We start from the raw sequence: 23,377 nt of genomic DNA, 5'->3' as shown, positions 1-23,377 counted from the left end.
TCTCTGATGGATGGGATTTGGGTTGTCTGTGGGAACAGAACTCCTCAAACGAAGATGTCTGTACAGTGTGCCAAGATGGGTTGTATATAAACGAGTATACAATGATTGTCGCTCCTAAGAGTCGTGAGCTGCCTTTTTTTTATGTTTCTAAATATGTTTTCAGTTTCACTTCGTGATGTGGACATGGACTCAGCTCATAGAAGACTGCTTGTGGTGAGCTTCATACGACACCCAATGTAAACATTATACATCATTTTCGTTCTTGTTATAAACAAAATAGTGTCTAAATTGTGAATACATGTCTCAAATCATTAGAGCAACTGCTTAGCTTGGTGTTGTATTGAGATCAAGAAAATTCTTTGACAGTAACAACATATAAAAACCTGTGTTTCCAGCAACTATTGCATACGGCTGCCGTGCCACGCGTTGTGACGGGACTGAGAAGATACCGCAGCCATGCTCAGTCGCATAATTTTTGTATTTTGCTGCAATTGCCAATAAATACCTTTGGGTTTAGTATCGCACCACGCTAACTAGAAGTTATACTATCGACTACACACGAAGATTTCTGTTTAGACATTTTTTAACAATAAGAACTAAAATGACTTCTCTTTAATACTGGGAATCGCGTGGAAATACCGTCGGAAGATTTTTTTCTCAGAAACGTCAAAGAGAAGGTCAGCAATGGTTCGTCGGAGAGGCGCCCTATATTGCAGAACTGTTATGTGTGGTACATAATGTGTTATAATGTATATGCCAAGTTGCGGCTTGCATTCACTTACTGCACCAAAGCTCCAGCAACAAAAGTAAGTCATTTCTCTCTCTCTCTCCCTCCCTCCCTCCCTCTCTCTCTCTCTCTCCCTCTCTCTCTCCCTCTTTGATTTCCAGCAGATTATCATTAACTATCCATGAAATTTATCTGCTCATTCTAAAAGCTGCCAGCAAGTAAGTCATTTTCGCCCTGTTGCACAACTACTCAAGGACTCACTATTTTTGATGGCTGGGAATGACTACATCAGTACGTCTACGAGCGAAAAGTGAAGGTTGCTGCGTGCAATTCAGGGTCTCTGTTTCGGTTCCTGTTGAGAAATAAAAACTATAGTACTCGAAGAAAGATAATACAAACCATCTTCCATCAGGTCCGTAAAAGCAAGGGGGGATCTCTAACAGCATCAAAACTTGTGTTGTGGCCGAGAGAAACACGCCAAAATTGTGCGCCAGGTAGCAAGAAGTAAATTAACTTCATTTATATTCAAGCAGTATTACGTATTATTCAGATGACATCTCCCAGTCTGCAACGACGAGGATTTTTCCAAACAGTTAGGTCTTTATACTTGCTATTAATAGTTGGAAAGGAACTAAAGATGACTGGAACATGTTAGCAGTTGTATCGTGGCTGTTTTAAAATGTTTGTTTGGACAGAATTTGCTGTGAACCCTCACAACCAATTTATAGGTAAGCTCCAAAGTGTTTATGTCATCATTTGGAATATCATTTAAAACCTCTTCTAAATATAATATATATCGCTCGCATGTGTGACTAAGGAAATATTAAAGTTGAATTTCTGCACATTTGGCAGTCACCTGATGGGATTCAGTCAACAGGGTAGCATTGCTTTTTAGCCTCTTGAAGGATAATGTAAAATGGACATACCTTCTTACCAGATGTTCGGATTATTTCGTATTGTTTTCTTGTCAGTGAGGTTCCCGCAAAGATTGACTAGGTTTGTATACGTTAAAGTCGTCTTTTAGCTTGTAAGTCTTTACGATTCCGACCTAATGGTAGTCTGTATCTAGCTCCTCATGCCGGAGATGAAGTAATACCTTAACCACTACGGAACCCTCAACATTTCCAGATTCTCTAACTTTCATTTAACTGGCGTACGTTAATTCTGTGGCTCCAAAATTATTTTTCATTAATTGTGTCTTAACGCGTTTCACTGCTTTCGCTTTACTCTACGAACAACTTTGCTGGCCTACCAACACCAATTTAGCAGGATGGAATTTTAATGGTACTCTGCAGCCAGTTATGCTTATTTTTTAAGAAGTCTGTGTGAAACAAGACTTTATTTCTATAACTGTGACTTTATGTAAGACATTTTACGTTTAAAACCTTTCTTTTCTTCATCAGGGAAGGTGGAATCTGATAATATATCACTTTTCACAAAGTCCAGACTTTCTACAAACTCTTTTTCAGAACATCTCTTCATAAGGTCAGATAGGCATTTTCTTGTCATGACTTTGACTTTCTCATGGCCTAGGATAAATGCAATATGCTTACAGAATTCATTTTGGAGATGAGATTTTACTATAGCTGACAACTCATTAACGTAAAACAGTGGTTCAAAATCAACGTGAGGTATTCAGCGGATATTTTTTTTAAATTTCCAGTAGAGAAATAATTTTTCTATCACACTGTATTAATAAATACGCAGGGAAATACGCTGAACTATAACAAAAAAATATTACTAATAAAATTAGTAAATAATATGAACGAAAATAATTATAAATAACGGCACATACCTAATCTTCGAAACCATATTACTTTTCACAACACTTCAAGAAAACACACACTTCAAAATGTTTAGAAACGCAGAGTGAATTCAAGTCAGTAGAGAAGCTTCAGATGCACTGCTAGCGGGAGGTAAATACAGACAAGCTCTACCGCCTAACAACGCACACTAAGCAAATAACACTGCTTCGGCAATGCCCCATCTGTCAGACTATAGCAGTAAGTTACACGTTCCGGGAATTACTCGCATTTGAAAAGTGGACTTTTGACCACCTTTTAGGGCAAAATGCCCCTACGTGCGTCTGTGCGACAGTATCGGTGGAGAGCTGTAGGGCTAAGATTGGTGGTCCAGGAACAGGTCCCAGTGAGTCGGAAGCTCGTAGCAAGTCGTAGGTAGACATGGCGACTGCGGAGAGATGGGCCCTCGGACGGACTCATGATGCTGCCGGTGAAGCAGGAAGCGACGGTGACATGCTTTCAGGCGGGCCCAGTAGGTGAGGCCGACGTCGATCCCAATGTGTAGAACTCGATCGAGACGCGGAGAAACAGCTCGAACGGGATCCGGAGTGAACGCGTCGTCGGTCGGTATGGAAAACTCGAAAGGACGACGGAGTCAGTTGCCGGTGCAGAGGACTCGGACAGGACGCGGAGTGAAGGAAGATTCAGAAGCACTCTGGTGAAGTTGGCACCCTACTTTCGAGGAATACATATTCTTTTCAGAGTTCTTCATACATATCCCATAGTTCCAGAGTTCTCTGTAGAAATTTTTAATAGTTCTGTTGAATTCTGCGAAAAAAGGCTACGATCATATTTCGGAATAGCTGGATGCCTGTAAAGTTGGCAACGGGTTTTCTAAAGATATGCATTTTTTCAGAGTTCCTTCACTAGCTGTGAAGTTGACACCCACCTTTCAAAAATGTACATTTCTTTCGGAGATCTGGGTAGATATGCCATAGTTGTAGAGTTCTCTGAACAAAATTTAAATACACTCCTGGAAATGGAAAAAAGAACACATTGACACCGGTGTGTCAGACCCACCATACTTGCTCCGGACACTGCGAGAGGGCTGTACAAACAATGATCACACGCACGGCACAGCGGACACACCAGGAACCGCGGTGTTGGCCGTCGAATGGCGCTAGCTGCGCAGCATTTGTGCACCGCCGCCGTCAGTGTCAGCCAGTTTGCCGTGGCATACGGAGCTCCATCGCAGTCTTTAACACTGGTAGCATGCCGCGACAGCGTGGACGTGAACCGTATGTGCAGTTGACGGACTTTGAGCGAGGGCGTATAGTGGGCATGCGGGAGGCCGGGTGGACGTACCGCCGAATTGCTCAACACGTGGGGCGTGAGGTCTCCACAGTACATCGATGTTGTCGCCAGTGGTCGGCGGAAGGTGCACGTGTCCGTCGACCTGGGGATGCACGCCAAGACCGTAGGATCCTACGCAGTGCCGTAGGGGACCGCACCGCCACTTCCCAGCAAATTAGGGACACTGTTGCTCCTGGGGTATCGGCGAGGACCATTCGCAACCGTCTCCATGAAGCTGGGCTACGGTCCCGCACACCGTTAGGCCGTCTTCCGCTCACGCCCCAACATCGTGCAGCCCGCCTCCAGTGGTGTCGCGACAGGCGTGAATGGAGGGACGAATGGAGACGTGTCGTCTTCAGCGATGAGAGTCGCTTCTGCCTTGGTGCCAATGATGGTCGTATGCGTGTTTGGCGCCGTGCAGGTGAGCGCCACAATTAGGACTGCATACGACCGAGGCACACAGGGCCAACACCCAGCATCATGGTGTGGGGAGCGATCTCCTACACTGGCCGTACACCACTGGTGATCGTCGAGGGGACACTGAATAGTGCACGGTACATCCAAACCGTCATCGAACCCATCGTTCTACCATTCCTAGACCGGCAAGGGAACTTGCTGTTCCAACAGGACAATGCACGTCCGCATGTATCCCGTGCCACCCAACGTGCTCTAGAAGGTGTAAGTCAACTACCCTGGCCAGCAAGATCTCCGGATCTGTCCCCCATTGAGCATGTTTGGGACTGGATGAAGCGTCGTCTCACGCGGTCTGCACGTCCAGCACGAACGCTGGTCCAACTGAGGCGCCAGGTGGAAATGGCATGGCAAGCCGTTCCACAGGACTACATCCAGCATCTCTACGATCGTCTCCATGGGAGAATAGCAGCCTGCATTGCTGCGAAAGGTGGATATACACTGTACTAGTGCCGACATTGTGCATGCTCTGTTGCCTGTGTCTATGTGCCTGTGGTTCTGTCAGTGTGATCATGTGATGTATCTGACCCCAGGAATGTGTCAATAAAGTTTCCCCTTCCTGGGACAATGAATTCACGGTGTTCTTATTTCAATTTCCAGGAGTGTAGTTCTGCAGAATTTCGCGAAAAAAATTGTGATCACATTTCTGAAGACCTCCCCAAGTGTTCTACACAAAACCTCAATGGTATCTTTTTTGTGGAGGTAATAGTTTACGAGATAGCTGCTATAAAGAGGAACAATTCCCACTACAGAAAATATACGGAATCACACTAGAGTCCTGATGACAGTACCGATCACACTTGTGGAGAGAACCCCAAGAGCTTTATCGAAAAACGGAATGTAATTTCTTGCAATTATATTTATAATTGTAATAATGTGGGATCCACTTCACCAACATACAGATTTTCGATCGGAAGCTGAGCGTCGCTGCCATAGTTGTGATCGGTGCATATTGGTACAAGTGGGCACACATAGTGTCGACTGCCGTTATACATCCGATTGCTGACAGCTTCAGCAGTCTAACGATAGTTATCGTTTATGGTCCACTTATTGCGTTGTATTACAACTACTTTAATTTAATTTGATACTCTTTGCTGCACTTATTGCGTTGTATTATAACTACTTTAATTTAATTTGATACTCTTTGCTGCAATGAAGTACCTGAACTGAAGATAGCTGTCTCTGTAATGTGCTACCACGAACTCCTGTTACCTCAGTGTTCGGTACATATTGGGATTTTCCAACATTTAGCAAGACATATGTCATTTCTTTCACAGACGAGTTCAGATGCGTCATGCAATTCAAGTACGTTTTTTACCTTCAAGCGTTCGTCGTCGGGGTTGGAAAACAGGGACAGGGGTAGGATCTTGTTCGCTTGGTGGAGGTAAAACAATAACTCACTCACGGAGTTACATCGATTAATTTACGTCACTTTAAAAGATATATGCTTATTGGAACACCACCTATCAATAATCGAAAATCATCTCCTCGATGAGAAGGTGGGTGCTGTCTTGGGCTCCGCTTACGGTATTGCAGCTGCCGGAGAGTGTCACTTGGTGAAGAAAACACTGTGCCAGGTTTCTAAATTGGAAGTGTGTGTGTGTGTGAGAGAGAGAGAGAGAGAGAGAGAGAGACTTAGCTCTAGGAAATGTTCGCTGAATAATGAACACTAGAAATTAACTATGGCAGAATTTTTCGTGGACTTCACTTCATAGTTTTGAGCTCCGTATTTTCCTTTTTTTTTTTTTTTAAACACTTTCTTTAGGAACAGACTTTTGCATTGCCTGCTGAAGTACTCTTTCACGTGATAGACGGCATGACTTTGACAGACACTACAAGGCACAAAATCAGCCTAATAAGGAAGAAATTAAGCTTGTACTTGGGTCTGGTGTACGGGAAGAATATATGACTTAGAAAAAAGATGAAGCCAGATAAAGACAAGTTATATTTGCTAAAGTAAGTTGTGAAGAGTTGGCTATGCCATAAGTGAGATATGAATCTTCTTTAGCATTAGTAAAATAAGAAAAACTGGGGAAGTTACAGTTAATACTTAGTCTCCAAATATTTGCACACCACCTTAGTAATAAGCGTATTGAAATGAAAGCGAAAAAAAACTGATATATCAAGGTAGCCAGTTACAAACGAAGCCAGGAACTCTCTCGGACGTATCTCAACAACTGTACTTCCTTTTCTCTAGCTGCGGATGAATCAACAGTCATACGCAATGATGCCCAATTTACTGCTTTTATGACTGGAATTTATGTTATTTTTAATGCACTCGAAGATCTTACCTGTCTCAAGACACTGCATGCTAAAACAAGAAGATCAGAAAAATCTAAAAACTAAAGTTATGCCTGAAAAAATTTAAAATTAGGTTATAGTTAAGTCATCAATACATAAGCAGCATGTTATCCCACCGGTTCTGAAATGTGTGGATAAACCTAGAACTACGGCTTTAACTACAGGATAATTCTGAGGCTACTGTGAATTATTGGATTTTAAATATGGTGAACTTGTTCTGTATTATAAGGCACAGTATTTTTAAAAGGAAGCTTCTTAATACATTTTGGAACCTGAAAAATTCTGTTTTGATTTCTTAGAACAGGAAGAAACATCACATAAAGAAACCCCTATGACATGACAATTAGCAATTAGACTTGGCAATTTTAGTTAAATTAGGTGCCATCTCAAAGCGTAAAAAAAACCAGAAGACAAAACCATCAGTTCATTTAAAATTATATTAAAACTAATCATACCTCAATTATGAAAAGAGAATTTGAGTCAATTTCCACACCTGAAAGAGCAGAGTGAATGTGCTTCGGATAACAACAATATGACCAAATATACGAAAACGTAAATATTGAAAGCTTGTTTGAAAGTCGTTTCGTTTTCACAAGTTTTACATCCATTTTCAGTTAATGAATAAAATGTAATGCAGACGCCTAGTGACACAGAAACATACCGGGTTCGTTTAAAAATAATTTCACGGTCAGAAACGAAATCTGGTAATCTTTCTCCCATAAAAATGATCCCACCATAATTAATTTGTGGCGTTCATTACGCAGTGAACATTTTCTAGAGCTAAGAACACTTGCACAAAGCTAACACAGTTATATAAATCTATGCCTCTTTGAGATGACATACAAATGATCAGCTTTTCATCCATGACATTTATGAAAGGTAAAACAACGTTACGGATAAAAGAATTGAATACACGTTGAAGCGTCAAATAAACTGGTAGAGGCACGCGCATTTAAATACAGAAATATGTAAACAGGCAGAATACGGCGCTGCTGTCGGCAACGCCTATATAAGACAACAAGCGTCTGGTGCAGTTTTTGATAGGTTACTGCTGTTACAGTGGCAGATTATCAAAATTTAAGTGACTTTGAACGTGCTATTATAGTCGGCGCACGAGCGATGAGGAACAGCATTTCAAGAGGCAGCGTTGAAGTGGGGATTTTCCCGAACGACCATTTCACGAGTGTACCGTGAATATCGGGAATCCAGTAAAACATCAAATTTTCCGTCATCGCTGCGGCAGGAAAAAGATCCTGCAACAACGGGACCAACGACGACTGAAGAGAATCGTTCAACGTGACAGAAATGTAACCCTTTCGCAAACTGCTGCAGCTTTCAATGCTGGGCCATCAACGTGCGTCAGCGTGCGAACCATTCAACGAAACATCATCAATATGGGCTTTCGGAGCCGAAGGCCCACTCGTGTACCCTTGATGACTGCACAACACAAAGCTTTACGCCTCGGCTGAGCCCGTCAACACTTGATGACTGGAAAAATGTTGCGTGGTCGGAAGAGTCTCATTTCAAATAGTGTCGAGCGGATGGACGTGTACGGGTATGGAGACCATCTCATGAATCCACGTACGCTGCTTGTCAGCAGGGGACTGTTCAAGCTGGTTGAGGCTCTGTAATGGTTTGGGACGTGTGCAGTATGAGTGATATGGGATCCCTGATACCTCTAGGTACGACTCTGACAGATGACTCGTACGTAAGCATCCTGTCTCATCGTCTGTATCTGTTGTGGTTCGCAGGAGACCCAACACCAGGTTACTAGAGGAGGCCGAAAGGCACGCGTTTTAGCTCACGCAGGCTGGCGTGAGGTCTGGAACAGGACAAGGAAATTAGAATTTATTAAAACGGACGTAGCTGGTGGAATACTTAACTTTAATCCATTAATGATAAGCGTCGGTCTTGACGGTACATTATTACAGTATCAATAGTAACTGGTACTGGTGCCTTGCCAGGTCGTAGCAAATGACTTAGCTGAAGGCTATGCTAACTATCGTCTCGGCAAATGAGAGCGTATTTTGTCAGTGAACCATCGCTAGCAAAGTCGGTTGTACAACTGGGGCGAGTGCTAGGAAATCTCTCTAGACCTTCCGTGTGGCGGCGCTCTGTCTGCAATCACTGATAGTGGCGACACGCGGGTCCGACGTATACTAACGGACCGCGGCCGATTTAAAGGCTACCACCTAGCAAGTGTGGTGTCTGGCGGTGACACCGCATTCCTCCCCCGCAAATCGGCGTACGGTTGTGTTATAAGGCTTCCGCTCGCCGTGGGGAGGACCCCATGTTGACGTATGCGACGAGGTGGGGAGCCTAACAACAGGCGAGGCTGTGCCACCAGCACCCTGCCATTCGGACCGCGGGGAGCTAGGAAACGCCTGAAAACCTGCTCCAAGGTGCACACCAACATGCGGTGTATGCGCCCGGAGAGAGACAGGAGGGGTCGAAGGGTCGACCTCCATCGGGCCGGGGCACCCGACGGGCGAAGACGACATATGGTCCGGAGCGGGCAAGAGTTCCATGTCGCAGGACATCCGGTCACGGGAAGCGATCGGCAGCGCGTGACCCAGGGAGGCGCCCGGCGGTTGCAGCGACGCGTCCACTGCGGGCGTCGCCGGCGGGAGAACAGGCGGCGGCGGCGGCGCGTCGCCATGGGGCAAAATGGAAGGCAGCGTCGGTAACACCTGGGGCTGTGGCGAGCCAGTAGATGGGTCCCCAGGGCGCTGACCGAACGGCACCGTCGCTGAAAGCAGACGGCGAGCGGCAGATCCCATGCGACGACAGAGGCGCAGCTGGTTGAGATGCCGGCGCACCTCACCTGAGGCCCCCAAAACCAGATACAGGGTTATTACAAATGATTGAAGCGATTTCACAGCTCTACAATAACTTTATTATTTGAGATATTTTCACAATGTTTTGCACACACATACAAAAACTCAAAAAGTTTTTTTAGGCATTCACAAATGTTCGATATGTGCCCCTTTAGTGATTCGGCACACATCAAGCCGATAATCAAGTTCCTCCCACACTCGGCGCAGCATGTCCCCATCAATGAGTTCGAAAGCATCGTTGATGCGAGCTCGCAGTTCTGGCACGTTTCTTGGTAGAGGAGGTTTAAACTCTGAATCTTTCACATAACCCCACAGAAAGAAATCGCATGGGGTTAAGTCGGGAGAGCGTCGACGCCATGACATGAATTGCAGATCATGATCTCCACCACGACCGATCCATCGGTTTTCCAGTCTCCTGTTTAAGAAATGCCGAACATCATGATTGAAGTGCGGTGGAGCACCGTCCTGTTGAAAGATGAAGTCGGCGCTGTCGGTCTCCAGTTGTAGCATGAGCCAGTTTTCCAGCATGTCCAGATTCACGTGTCCTGTAACGTTTTTTTCGCAGAAGAAAAAGGGGCCGTAAACTTCAAGCCGTGAGATTGCACAAAACACGTTAACTTTTGGTGAATTGCGAATTTGCTGCATGAATGCGTTAGGATTCTCTACCGCCCAGGTTCGCACATTGTGTCTGTTCACTTCACCATTAAGAAAAAATGTTGCTTCATCACTGAAAACAAGTTTCGCACCGAACGCATCCTCTTCCATGAGCTGTTGCAACCGCGCCGAAAATTCAAAGCGTTTGACTTTGTCATCGGGTGTCAGGACTTGTAGCAATTGTAAACGGTAAGGCTTCTGCTTTAGCCTTTTCCATAAGATTTTCCAAACCGTCGGCTGTGGTACGTTTAGCTCCTGCTTGCTTTATTCGTCGACTTCCGCGGGCTACGCATGAAACTTGCCCGCACGCGTTCAACCGTTTCTTCGCTCACTGCAGGCCGACCCGTTGATTTCCCCTTACAGAGGGATCCGGAAGCTTTAAACTGCGCATACCATCGCCGAATAGAGTTAGCAGTTGGTGGATCTTTGTTGAACTTCGTCCTGAAGTGTCGTTGCACTGTTATGACTGACTGATATGAGTGCATTTCAAGCACGACATATGCTTTCTCGGCTCCTGTCGCCATTTTGTCTCACTGCGCTCTCGAGCGCTCTGGCAGCAGAAACCTGAAGTGCGGCTTCAGCCAAACAAAACTTTATGAGTTTTTCTACGTATCTGTAGCGTGTCGTGATCATATGTCAATGAATGGAGCTACAGTGAATTTATGAAATCGCTTCAATCATTTGTAATAGCCCTGTACATAGCGCGTCCGAGGCAGTGAAGAATGCGCCCTTCGAGACAACGCCGTGAACCTCGGTAGTGACGATAGTAGACAACGTCGCCTGGAGCAAAAGCAGGTGTCGGCCTCTGCACAGGAACCTGATGCGGCGGATGTAGCAAAGACATCAAGGTTCGATGATGACGACCGTGGAGCAACTCAGCCGGCGAGCGACCATCTTGGGGCTGAGAGCGATATGAGGACAAAAAGAGCAATAACGCGTCCTCCCGAGAATACGACTCTTAACTTCAACATCTGTGACTTGGAAGTCCGGACCAATCGTTCAGCGGCACCGTTAGACTTTGGCGAAAACGGCGCGGACGTCAGATGTTGAATACCATTGGCCTTGCAGAATGACAAATTCTGCGGACATGAATTGTGGGCCATTGTCGGAAACAATAGTCTGTGGAAGACCTTCAATGCAAAAGATAGCAGATAACGCTTGGATGGTGGCAGATAACGTCGTGGAAGACATCTGGACAACAAAAGGAAAATTACTGAAGGAATCTACCACAAGCAACCATCGAGCATTACAGAATGGACCAGCAAAATCGATGTGTAAGCGTTGCCAAGGGGAAGTGGCTTTCGGCCATGCAAAGAATTTCCGCGGTGGTGCTGATTGTTGTTCGACACACACCATGCAAGAAGAGCACATATTCGTAATCGCGGCATCGATTCCGAACCAAGTACAGTGCTGACGAACAAGTTGTTTCGTTCTCACTATACCCCAATGTCCTTGGTGGAGAAGCTGTAAGACAGAGGACTGTAACGAACGTGGGACCACGACCCTGGACTCATCATTATCAGAACGCAACAGCAAAACACCAAGTCGAACAAAAAGTCTCTCCTTGTGAGCAAAAATGGGCGAACCAACAGATCCCCGATCCGTGACTTTGACAAGGGCCATTGCGTAGCAACAAAACGCAGAACGGTAGCAAGGACAGAGTCGGCAGCTGTAGCAGTAGCTACACGACGAAAATCAATCGGAAACGATTCGACCACTTCATCGGTTTCCGCAGCAATGAACATACAAGCAAGTTCGGAGGAATCGAATGCTCTATCCTCAGCAACAGGCAAACGGGACAACGCATCGGCGTTTCCGTGCGTAGCAGTGGACCGATACAAGATATCGTAGCGGTACTGCGAGAGGAAAAAATACCAGCGAGTGAATTTCTGCGCTGTACGTGGAGGTACAGGCTTGGTCGGATGAAAAAGCGATGTCAAAGGTTTGTGGTCTGTGATGATGGTAAAGTGACGACCATACAAGAAATCATGAAACTTTGTAACACCAAATACGAGAGCCAATGCTTCTTTCTCGATCTGTGAATAATTTCTTTGCGCAGGCGAGAGCAATTTGGACGCAAAGGCAATAGGGCGATCGTGCGATCCATCTATGTGCGCAAGCACAGCACTGATCCCGAAATCTGATGCATCCACCATCAACAAAAGGGACTTCTGGGGATCGAATGGCGTAAGGCAAGTATTGGAAAGCAACGCCGATTTCAACTGGCGAAAGGCGCGTTCGCATTACGTCGTCCAGACGAACGGAACACCTTTACGGCGTAAACGATGAAGCGGAGCTGAAATGGAAGAGGCGTGCGGCACATAGTTATGATAATAGTTGATTTTTCCCAGCACACTCTGTAGCTGCTTCAAATTCTGCGGCGAAGGCAAGTCTTGTTCACTGATAGGACCTGATTTACAATAGACAAGTTAAACAACTGATGCCCAGAGAGAAGCCTGCACACATTCAATTACACCTTGTGATTCCAAATCGTGTAATGTTTTTGCGACCTCATCACGCAATGCGTGGGGAACATTGCGCGCTCTGAAAAATTTCGGTTGCGCGTGTACTTTCAGTTCCAAATGTGCTTTATAGTTCTTAGCGCAACCAAGGCCCGGTGCAAAAATGTCTGCAAATTCTTCACATAGACGAGAAACACTGTCTGAAGGCACAGTCTGGTTCACTGATAGGACCTGATTTACGATAGACAAGTTAAACAACTGAAATAAACCGAAACCAAACAAGTTCACTGCAGAAGAAGAACGAAGGACGTAAAATGACACAAGTTTTGTTTGTCCTTTGTATGTTGCAATAAGGCTGCACTGTCCTAACACAGGGATTTCTTGACCTGAATAGCTAGTTAACTTAACAGTTGCGGCACGCAACGGAGGTGTGCCCAGCAGTTTGTAAGTGTCTCGATTGATCAGTGAAACTGCAGCCCCGGTATTGAGCTGGAATGGTATCACTTTGCCGTTAATGTCCAAGTCCACAAAAAGTTTATTGCCCTGCTGATGACAAGAGTGACTGTCTCGTGCAACGTGAACTGACACTGGTACAAAATCACTTGCGACTTGACGGGAGTTTCGGCAACATCGACGCACACTATTTGTGCGATGAACACAGTCACAGTTAGAGAGAGTGGCACTGGGCAGAGTGGAATGAACTACATGAATTTCCATGGGCGAAGTTTCACGAGCATGAGTATCCTTGGTTCGAATTCGGCGCGAAGCAAAGTGCCTGGAATGATGTTGAGTTTCCGATCTGAGCTTTTTCTGGCAAACACTTTGAACATGTCCTTTTTTATTACAGTAAAAGCAAATAGCTTGGCGAGATGGGCAATTCTCACGCGAATGTCTAGTTGCACACCGCAGGCGTGATTTTAGCACTGCATTTGCTTGCCTGCACAGCACACTCGGCTGAGAGCCTGGCGGCAGCGGCGCGGCCGGGCGCGAGGGCTGTTTACTGCTCCGTGCAGCTCGCCCGGTTAACCTGCCACGGCTGGTGAAGTTTCAAATGATTCCTGAGCAAAGTCAAGTGTGTCCTGCCGATCCAATATGTCCATCACTTGTTGAAGGGAGGGATTGATTAGTTTCAAAATCTGTTCCCTGATACGAACATCAGAAATGTACTGTGCAATTGCATCACGTACCACAGTATCTGAATAAGGGAGTCCACATTGACACTCAAAAGCACAATCCCTAGTAAGGCCTTGCAAAGTTGCAACCCACTCCCTATTAGTCTGACCTGCCGTACGTTTTGTACGAAAGAAGGTATACCTTTTCGCAACTACATTGACTGATTCTTTGAAATATGCATCTAATGCAGACAAAATTTCGTCGTAGGACAGAGTTGCTACGTCGCGTCAGGGAAATAATTTGACTATCACACAGTACGTTTTCACCCCTACTGAGGACAACAAAAAAGGCTGCCGCTCGTTACCTTGAATTCTGTAGGCGGCGAGATGGAATCCAAATTGGCGTGACCACTCCGTCCAGCTTTCCAGTGCAGCATCAAAAGGTCGAAAAGTTGGTGCAACAGCGTGTTGTTGCTGCGTTAGCGGTGGAGCGGCGCTGCCGCATCGTTTTGCATTGCCCGTTGACCCTGGACGAGCTGTCCAAGGGCATCCAGTAAGGCCTGCGTCTGCTGATTCTGTAAGCGATAAAATTCGGACAGTAAATCTGGAGATTGTGGCGAAGCCATTACACAAGTAATTCAGGGCAATATTGATAAGAACGCAGAGGCCTCATCGCCAAATGTTGTGGGTTGGCAGGAGAGCCAACACCGGGTTACTAGAGGAGGCCGAAAGGCACGCGTTTCAGCTCACGTAGGCTGGCGTGAGGTCTGGAACAGGACAAGGAAATTAGAATTTAGAAAAACGGACGTAGCTGGTGGAATACTTAACTTTAATCCGTTAATGATGAGCGTCGGTCTTGACGGTACATTATTACAGTATCAATAGTAACTGGTACTGGCGCCTTGCTAGGTTGTAGCAAATGACGTAGCTGAAGGCTATGCTAACTATCGTCTCGGCAAATGAGAGCGTATTTTGTTAGTGAACCATCGCTAGCAAAGTCGGTTGTACAACTGGGGCGAGTGCTAGGAAATCTCTCTAGACCTGCCGTGTGGCGGCGCTCGATCTGCAATCACATAGTGGCGACACGCGGGTCCGACATATACTAACGGACCGCGGCCGATTTAAAGGCTACCACCTAGCAAGTGTGGTGTCTGGCGGTGACACCACAGTATCCATTCGTGTCCATTGTGCATTCCGACGGACTTGGGCAATTCCAGCAGAACAATGCGAGATCCCACACGTCCATATTTGGTATAGAGTGGCTCGAGGAACACTCTTCTGAGCTTAAACACTTCCGCTGGCCACCCAACTCCCCAGACATGAACATTATTGAACATATCTAGGATGCCTTACAACGTGCTGTTCAGAAGAGATCTCCAACCCCTCGTAATCTTACGGATTTAGGGACAGTCGTGCACGATTCATGGTGTCAGTTCCCTCCAGCACTACTTCAGACGTTAGTCGAGTCCATTCCACGTCGTGCTGCGGCACTTCTGCGTACTCGCGGGGGCTCTACACGATATTTGGCAGGTGTTCCAGCTTCTTTGGCTCTTCCGGTGCAGTCAAATGAAAAAGAAACCCCCGCCACAACGGGACAATTCAATGGTTTCATTCAAAAGTAATCACCAAAAGCGGTAAGACATTCATCCCATCGGGTGATGAGACGATCAGTTCCTGTTTCGTAAAACGCGGTCGGCCCCTGACGGTTTCGCAAATGCACCGACTCATGCACTTCCTCGTCTGACTGAAATCGACGTCCATGCATGTCTTCCTTCAGGTCGTCAAAGATAAGAAAATCATATCACACGGTGACAGATCCGCGCTGTACGGAGGATGTTGCAGTGTTTCCCAATAAAATTGGTGAAGTTTATTACTTCGTTCGATAAGCCGTGTGGAGACGTGTATTATTGTGCAACAGGATGATTCTGTCTGACAACAGCATTCCTGGGAGTTTTGACTTTATGGTGTGTTGTAGTTTCTGCGAGGTGTCTTCATAGCTCTGCTCATTGATTGTGGTTCCACGTTCGAGGAACTCGACGAGCAGAGGGCACCTGTAGATGAAGACGGTTATCATGTCCTTATAGGAACTTGTGTGAACAGTTTGGATGTCTCTGGCGGGGGATATGTGGGATATTTCCAGTGTTGAGTTTCCCATTTGCCATCGAACTCGAAATGGTGGTACCACGTTTCGTGCCCTGTGGCGATACAGTACAGAGAGGCATGCCCCTTCTCGTGATTACAGACGACTGAGACTTGTAGACATTCTGTCCATCTTTCGTTCCTCCTTCAGGTGATGCGGCGCCCACTGCGCACAAATTCTGCAGTAATGCAAGTGGTCTTTGATTATGGCAGGCTCGGTGCCACGGCTAAAGCCGACCTGAACACGAATTTCGTCCGTGATTCGTCGATCTCCCCGGATAACTCCAGCAATCTGATCCATCACATCACGGATGATGGATCGATGGGTGCAGATCGTCTTGCGGTGATGTGCACCATTCTCGAAATCTCCTCTGGCACTCGTGCACACACGTTCGGAACATTTAGTTCTATCCGTACATAGCGGACATGCGTCGATGAACTTCGCAAACTCCAGCGCAGTCGTACCGGTGCCTCTTTCGATTACCTTAAGGAATCGAGGCTGACATGGAAAATTTTCATGCAAAAGAATAAGGAGCTTTTCTATATGCCATACATGTTACCACATGTCACATTAAAACAATTTCAATTTATGTTTACGTTAGAATATTAAATGCATTTTAACAAGAAATATGAGGAATTTCTGAGTACAAAACGGATTATATAGGGAGAGTGCTGGACGATTTAGTAAGATTAATTTGCCCATTGTACTATGTATCTCGTAATTATGAGAGAAATGAAGCTTTAAGAGCCGGCCGGACTGGCCGAGCGGATCTAGGCGCCTCAGTCTCGAACCGCGCGACCGCTACGGTCGCAGGTTCGAATCCTGCCTCGGGCATGGATGTGTGTGATGTCCTTAGGTTAGTTAGGTTTAAGTAGTTCTAAGTTCTAGGGGACTGATGACCTCAGAAGTTAAGTCCCATAATGCTCAGAGCCATTTGAACCATTTTTTGAAGCTTCAAGAAATTTAATTTTGACGTCATGGAAGATGCCGAATCTCACCAAGCCCTCTCAAACAGTTTTGGTGCGACGTAATCAGTACTTTCGCTAAAGGATTTCCTTGAATCAGACAACGTCCTTAGAAGTAGATATTTTTCTTAACTCAAAGAACTCCCATACTGGGGATCCGGTGAGTGGTGCAGCCAACTTGTTGTGCACAGCTGATGTGTCAGCACTTCGACGTGCGTAATATCGATTTCGGTAGTCTCGATGTTTTCATACAAATGTCGTCTTGTTTGAAACGCATTTTATTCCTCCTACTCCTCCAAGAATTATGACATTAAGCAATGTACAAAAATGTCTACCTATATTTTTATTGTGAAGATTTTTGCGTGAAAAAGAGAGCCACATTCACATATTTCGAAACAGAATACCTTGGCATTGTCATATACTGCTTGTTCTTAGGTGGGGCTTGTCGTGTCCTGGTATTCAAAGATCGTTTCTCTTACCTTCTCCAGCTAAAAGAAATATCGCTTTATCATTTATAAGGATTTAATCTGCAAGATCATATACCACAGCACTCACGCTATTAGGATGTACCGTGAATATCAGAAATCTGGTAAAATATCAAATCACCGACGTCGCTGCTGCTGGAAAAAGATCCTGCAAGAACGGGACCAACGACGACTGAAGAGAATCGTTCAACGTGACAGAAATGCAACCCTTCCGCAAATTGCTGCAGATTTCAATGCCGGGCCATCAACAAGTGTCAGCGTGCGAACCATTCAAAGAAATATCATTGATATGGGCTTTCGGAGCCAAAGGCCCACTCAAGTACCCTTGATGACTGCACGACACAAAGCTTTACTCCTCGACTCGGCCCGTCGACACCGACATTGGACTGTTGATGACTGGGAACATGTTGCCTGGTCGGACAAGTCTCATTTCAAATTGTGTCGAGTGGATGAACGTGTACGGGTATGAATCCATGCACCCTGCATGTTAACAGGTGACTGTTCAAGCTGGAGGAGGTTCTGTAATGGTGTGGGTGGGACGTGTGGGACGGGTGCAGTTGGAGTGATATGGGACCCCTGATTCGTCTACATACGACTCTGACAGGCGACACGTAAGTAAGCTTCCTGTCTGATCACCTGCTTCCATTGTTTATTCAAACGGACTTGAGCAATTCCAGCAGGACAACGCGACACCTCACAGGTCCAGAATTGATACAGAGTGGCTCCAGAAGCACTCTTCTGAGTTTAAACACTTCCGCTGGCCATCGAACTCCCCAGACATGAACATTATTGAGCATATCTGCGATGCCTTGCAACGTGCTTTTCGTACTCTTACGGATTTATGGACAGCCCTGCAGCGTTCATGGTGTCACTTCCCTCTAGCACTACTTCAGACCTCAGTCAAGTCGTTTACACGTCGTGTTGCTCCACTTCTGTGTGCTCGCGGGGACCGTACACAATAACAGGCAGATGTACCAGTTTCTTTCGTTCTTCAGTATATTCTTCGAATAGTGACAATATTGACGTGCATTCAGGCTCAGCGAGCTATGCTTGCTACGCGTTGGAAAGGCCGCTATTCTCTTCAACTAAAACGCAAGTTTACCACTAGGCGGAATAGATGACTAAATAGTAACTTCAGTAATTCAACATTTCATTTCCGATCTTTCGAGGATCGTGTATATTTGTTTTCTGTTGATGAAAATATAGCCTTGTTAACTCGTCCAATAAGTTATGGTCACTCTGCATATTAATTTGCTTCAGTAAATCTGTATGCATCTCTGATTCGGCAGTGCTGCCTTAGCGTTTGCCTATTGGTGTTGCAGGTACGTCCAGTACCTGTGGGACCTGGAACTCGCGGAGACGCACGTGGGCAAAGCATGGGAGGAGTGCAGCGCGGACCTTCAGGTAACACTATATCCTCAGCTCACTTTACCTTAAATATAGCTGCTACTACCGATACTGCAAACTCACTTAAACGAATTCCAATTCCTGAGTGGTTCACAAAATCCAGACTCTGTACGCCAAACAAAGGATGCACGACACAGGAATTATCCGAACGGGATAGAGCCTCGGTAGATGTGAAGTCCATGTACAGACAAACAAATTATTACGATTTCACAATAACTGAATGATTTATTGAAGAGAAAGTGCTCTACAAATTAGGAAAATCTGTAACGCCTTGGTCCATCTCTAGTCCTTACGCAAGCATTTATTCGGCTTAGCAGTGATTAACGATTGTTGGATGGCCTTCTGACGGATATCCCGTATAATTCTGTCCAACTGGCGCGTTAGATCGACAAAATCCCGAGCTGGGTGGCGGGCCCTGTCCATAAGGCTCCAAACGTTCTCAAATGGGGTGGGACCCGGCAACCTTGCTGGCAAAGGCAGGGTTTGGCTAGCATGACCACTAGCAGCAGAAACTCACGCCGTGTGCTGACGCCCAGGAAAGCTTCCCATGTAAGGCGACGGAAATCCTGGACGTACTGTAGTGCGATAAGGGTGCTATTTATCGAGGCTCAGTTCGAAGCGGGACGGATTACTGAAGATAATTCTACTCCATTCAATGGGATTCCAGGCCGAAGACGTGTCTGGAGACGTCCCAGATAGCGGTGGGATACCAACCCGACTGTCACCCGTCACACAGCCCAACAACCAGCAGTGATAGTCTGGGGTGTCATTTCATTTCATAGCAGGACCCATTTGGTTGTCATCCGCGTCTCCCTTTCAGCACAGCGATACAACGATATTCGACTCCCCAATTTGTTACTCTTCATTGCAATCCTAAGAATCTGAAATACATCAGTCAATACCAAGCCGAATAACAGGTGATGGTAGTGTTCCCCCATGCTACTCAAAACGGGTCGATCGCTGTTGCAGAAGCAACAAAAAAAGCATGCCAAATTTAAAAGAACGCAAAATCCCAAAGATTGTCAAAGTTGTGCCGAAGTTCGAAATATAGCGCGTGCTTCAATGCGAGATGCTTTTCATACTTTCCACATCGAAACTCTGTCTAGGAATCTGCCAGAAAACCTAAAGACATTCTGCTCATACATACAGCACACCAGTGGCAAGGCGCAATCAATATCTTCATCGCGTGACAACAACGGTGAAGTCACTTAAGTTAGTGCCACTAAATCAGAGTTATTAAACACTGTTTTCCGAAACTCCTTCACCAAAGAAGACGAAGTAAATATTCCTGAATTCCAATCAAGAACAACTGCCAAGATGAGAAACATAGAAGTAGATATCCTCGGTGCCGCAAGGCAGCATAAATCACTTAATAAAAGCAAGGCCTCCGGTCCAGATTGTATACCAGTCAGGTTCGTCTCAGAGCATGCTTATACAATAGCTCCATATTTAGCAATTATATACAACCCCTCTCGCTCACAGAAAGATCAGTACCTAAAAACTGGAAAATTGCTCAAGTCGCACCAATACTCAAAAAGGGAAGTAGGAGTAATCACCGAGCGAGGTGGCGCAGTGGTTAGACACTGGACTCGCATTCGGGAGGACGACGGTTCAATCCCGCGTCCGGCCATCCTGATTTAGGTTTTCCGTGATTTCCCTAAATCGCCCCAGGCAAATGCCGCGATGGTTCCTTTCAAAGGGCACGGCCGACTTCCTTCCCCATCCTTCCCTAATCCGATGAGACCGATGACCTCGCTGTCTGGTCTCCTTTCCCAAACCAACCAACCAACCAACCTAGGAGTAATCCGCTGAATTACAGGCCCGTATCTCAAACGTCGATTTGCAGTAGGATTTTGGAATATATACTGTTTTAGAACATTATACATTACCTCGAACAAAACCATTTATTGACACATAGTCAGCACGGATTCAGAAAATATCGTTCTTGTGAAACACAACTATCTCTTTATACTCATGAAGTAAAGAGTGCTATCGACAGGGGATGCCAAATTGATTCCACATTTTTAGATTTCCAAAAGGCTTTCGACACCGGTCCTCACAAGCGTCTTCTAATCAAATTGTGTGGCTATGGAATATCGCCTCAGCTGTGCGACTGGATTCGTGTTTTCCTGCCAGAAAGGTCACAGTTCGTAGTAATAGACGGAAAGTCATCGAGTAAAACAGAAGTAACATCCGGCGTTCCCCAAGGAAGTGTTATAGGCCCTATTTTGTTCCTGTTCTATATTAACGACATAGCAGAGAATCTGAGTAGCCCTCTTAGATTGTTTCCATAAGATGCCGTCATTTACCGTTTCGTAAAGTCATCAGATGGCCAAAACAAATTGAAAAATGATGTAGATTATATGTCTGTTTGGCGCAAAAAGTGGCAATTGACCCTGAATAAGGAAAACTGTGAAGTTATTCACGTGAGTACTAAAAGAAATCCGCTAAATTTCTGCAACGCATCTACTAATAAACAGCCTGCTTACACCACGCATGTCCGCCCTATTCTGGAGTATCGCTGTGCGGTGTGGGATCCGCATCAGGTGGGGCTGACGGATGACATCGAAAAAGTTCAAAGAAGGCAGTCATTTTGTATCATCGCGAAATAGGGGAGATAGTGCCACAGACATGATACGTGAATTGGAGTGGCAATCATTGAAACAAAGACGTTTTTCGTTGCGACGGTATCTTCTCATGAAATTTCAATCACCAGTTTTCTCCTCCGATAGCGAAATCATTCTGTTGACACTTACGTACATAGAGAGAAATGATCATTGCCATAAAATAAGAGAAATCAGGGCTCGTACAGAAAAATTTAAGTGCTCGTTTCTCCCGCGCGCCGTTCGAGTGTGGAATGGTAGAGAGACAACTTGAAGGTGGTTCATTGAACCCTCTGCCAGACACTTTATTGTGAATAGCAGAGTAATCACGTAGATGTAGATTCAGATGTAGAAGAATAATTGTTGTATAAGGGGCAGAGGTGGACCAAAGCGTTATTGACTTGCTCAATTAGTGAAGCTGTTTCTCTTAAATGAATCATCCAATTTTTCCAGAAATTGTAGTCTCTTGTTTGTGTGTACATGTAAACCATAGCTACCGACTTCCGGGCCATTCAGATAATTTTTTCGTAGTGCGTTTCTTTCTTGCTTTGTCTTATAATTAGAGCGTATATGAGCTATAGTTTATGTCTCAGTGTCTATTATTTTAAGAGTAAGTCAGAAACTGTTATTCAGGCTTTGGAAGACGTACCGTATTACAACAGTCTTGATATTGGTTGAATTAACCGCATTTTCACAGACGCGATGGATCACGTCAGGCGCAACAACTTTTTTTAGAGACAAAAATGTTCGCTGACACGTTATTGAATTTGTCGGCCCTGGGACGACGAGATTAAATGGAACTAGCTGCGTCTACTAACCAGCTGCGCTGCATCTCCATAGTGGTTTGCAACAATAAAACCTTAAGGATGAATGTCTCTAAGTCGAGAAAGATATTTTCCAAGCGCGGCCCATCCTTTTTGACGTTGGGCAAGTGACTGGATTGTAGGCGACACACATTACATACAAATGCCACAAAGTGCCCATGTCCTGCCGCCTCTCAAGGACATAACTAATAATTTAAAGGCGCCTAATGTTGCCGGGAAGCGCCAGCGAACATTTTGTCTCTAACAGAAGTTGTTCCTCATGGCGTGGTCTATTATTCCTAGACAGTTGACGCAAGGATTTTGATAGATCATTTATGGGAAGGTAAAAGGCCAAACTCATACCAAGAGAACACGCTGGTGGAATCTATAACACCTTTACAATCAGTGATCTTGTGTGTGTGGATTCATCTTTTATTTCCGGAAAGAAGTCTTCATGAAAAAATTCCTCGGCGGAAAAGTGATTAACGTTTCCCTCTACTACTCTAACTTTATTGTTTATCAGCCTCTCTTTCCTTTATACGCTCTACGGCACATCGTCTGTGTACGAGAATGTGCCGAATCAAAGTCTCGCAACCTTAGAAAATAACTTAAATGAGAAACTAATTGACCTTTGAAATATTCATATATACGCAAGAGCTATAAATCGTTAGGGAGAAATGTGTTTACATGTAGTCACGACATGTTAGTATCGAGTCAAACATTTGTTAATAGGTAGGGCGTTATCCTTCACTTACTCCTTCGAGTTAGACTCCGGCGTGTACTGTGTAACGTCTTCTAATTTGATAACGACTGTGCAATGAGGCTTCTTCGAGGCTATACACAGAATGACATTCAGAGAAAGTTACATAACATATTCTAAATTGAAAGTTGTTGGATCTTCAATAGATCTCGTGTCAAGAGAATAGCGAGTTCATCTCTTGCTGACAAAACAGTGCAACTTTGATGAACTGTAGTCGTCACACGAGAAACAGATAGATGTGATGAGGGCAGTGACATTTGACTTTGCGGAATATGTAAGAAGAAGGCCTGAAGAGAATCCCTGAAGCAACAGCACGTCATCGGAACGTAGCACCGAGGAACAAAGCTCAATGATTAAGACACTAGGCTCCACGCTGTGGAAGAGTGGCTATTCAAAACCCCGTCCTCCAAACTCTACTCAGTTTTAACATAGTTTCCCGAAATCGATCAAGCCGAATGGGGGCACAGTTTCTTTTAAGGACAAGGTCGACTTTATCTACCTCGTTGCCTGATACGAACTTGTGCTTCGGTTCTAGAGAGCTCGATGCCTGTTGGA

General features: G+C 45.3%; 1 protein-coding gene across 1 annotated transcript in view; it reads left to right on the top strand.

Annotated features, from left to right (window-relative positions):
* The window catches only part of LOC126236976 (aquaporin-11), a 234,642-nt gene that overhangs the window by 145,118 nt on the left and 66,147 nt on the right, over nt 1–23,377 (top strand). The window contains exon 4 of the mRNA XM_049946694.1: nt 18,572–18,653. Coding sequence (XP_049802651.1) covers nt 18,572–18,653 — 82 coding nt within the window. The remainder of the gene's footprint in view (nt 1–18,571; nt 18,654–23,377) is intronic.

Source organism: Schistocerca nitens, chromosome 2 (assembly GCF_023898315.1).
Source record: "Schistocerca nitens isolate TAMUIC-IGC-003100 chromosome 2, iqSchNite1.1, whole genome shotgun sequence".
Taxonomy (NCBI): domain Eukaryota; kingdom Metazoa; phylum Arthropoda; class Insecta; order Orthoptera; family Acrididae; genus Schistocerca; species Schistocerca nitens.
This window is presented reverse-complemented; position numbering and strand designations above follow the sequence as displayed.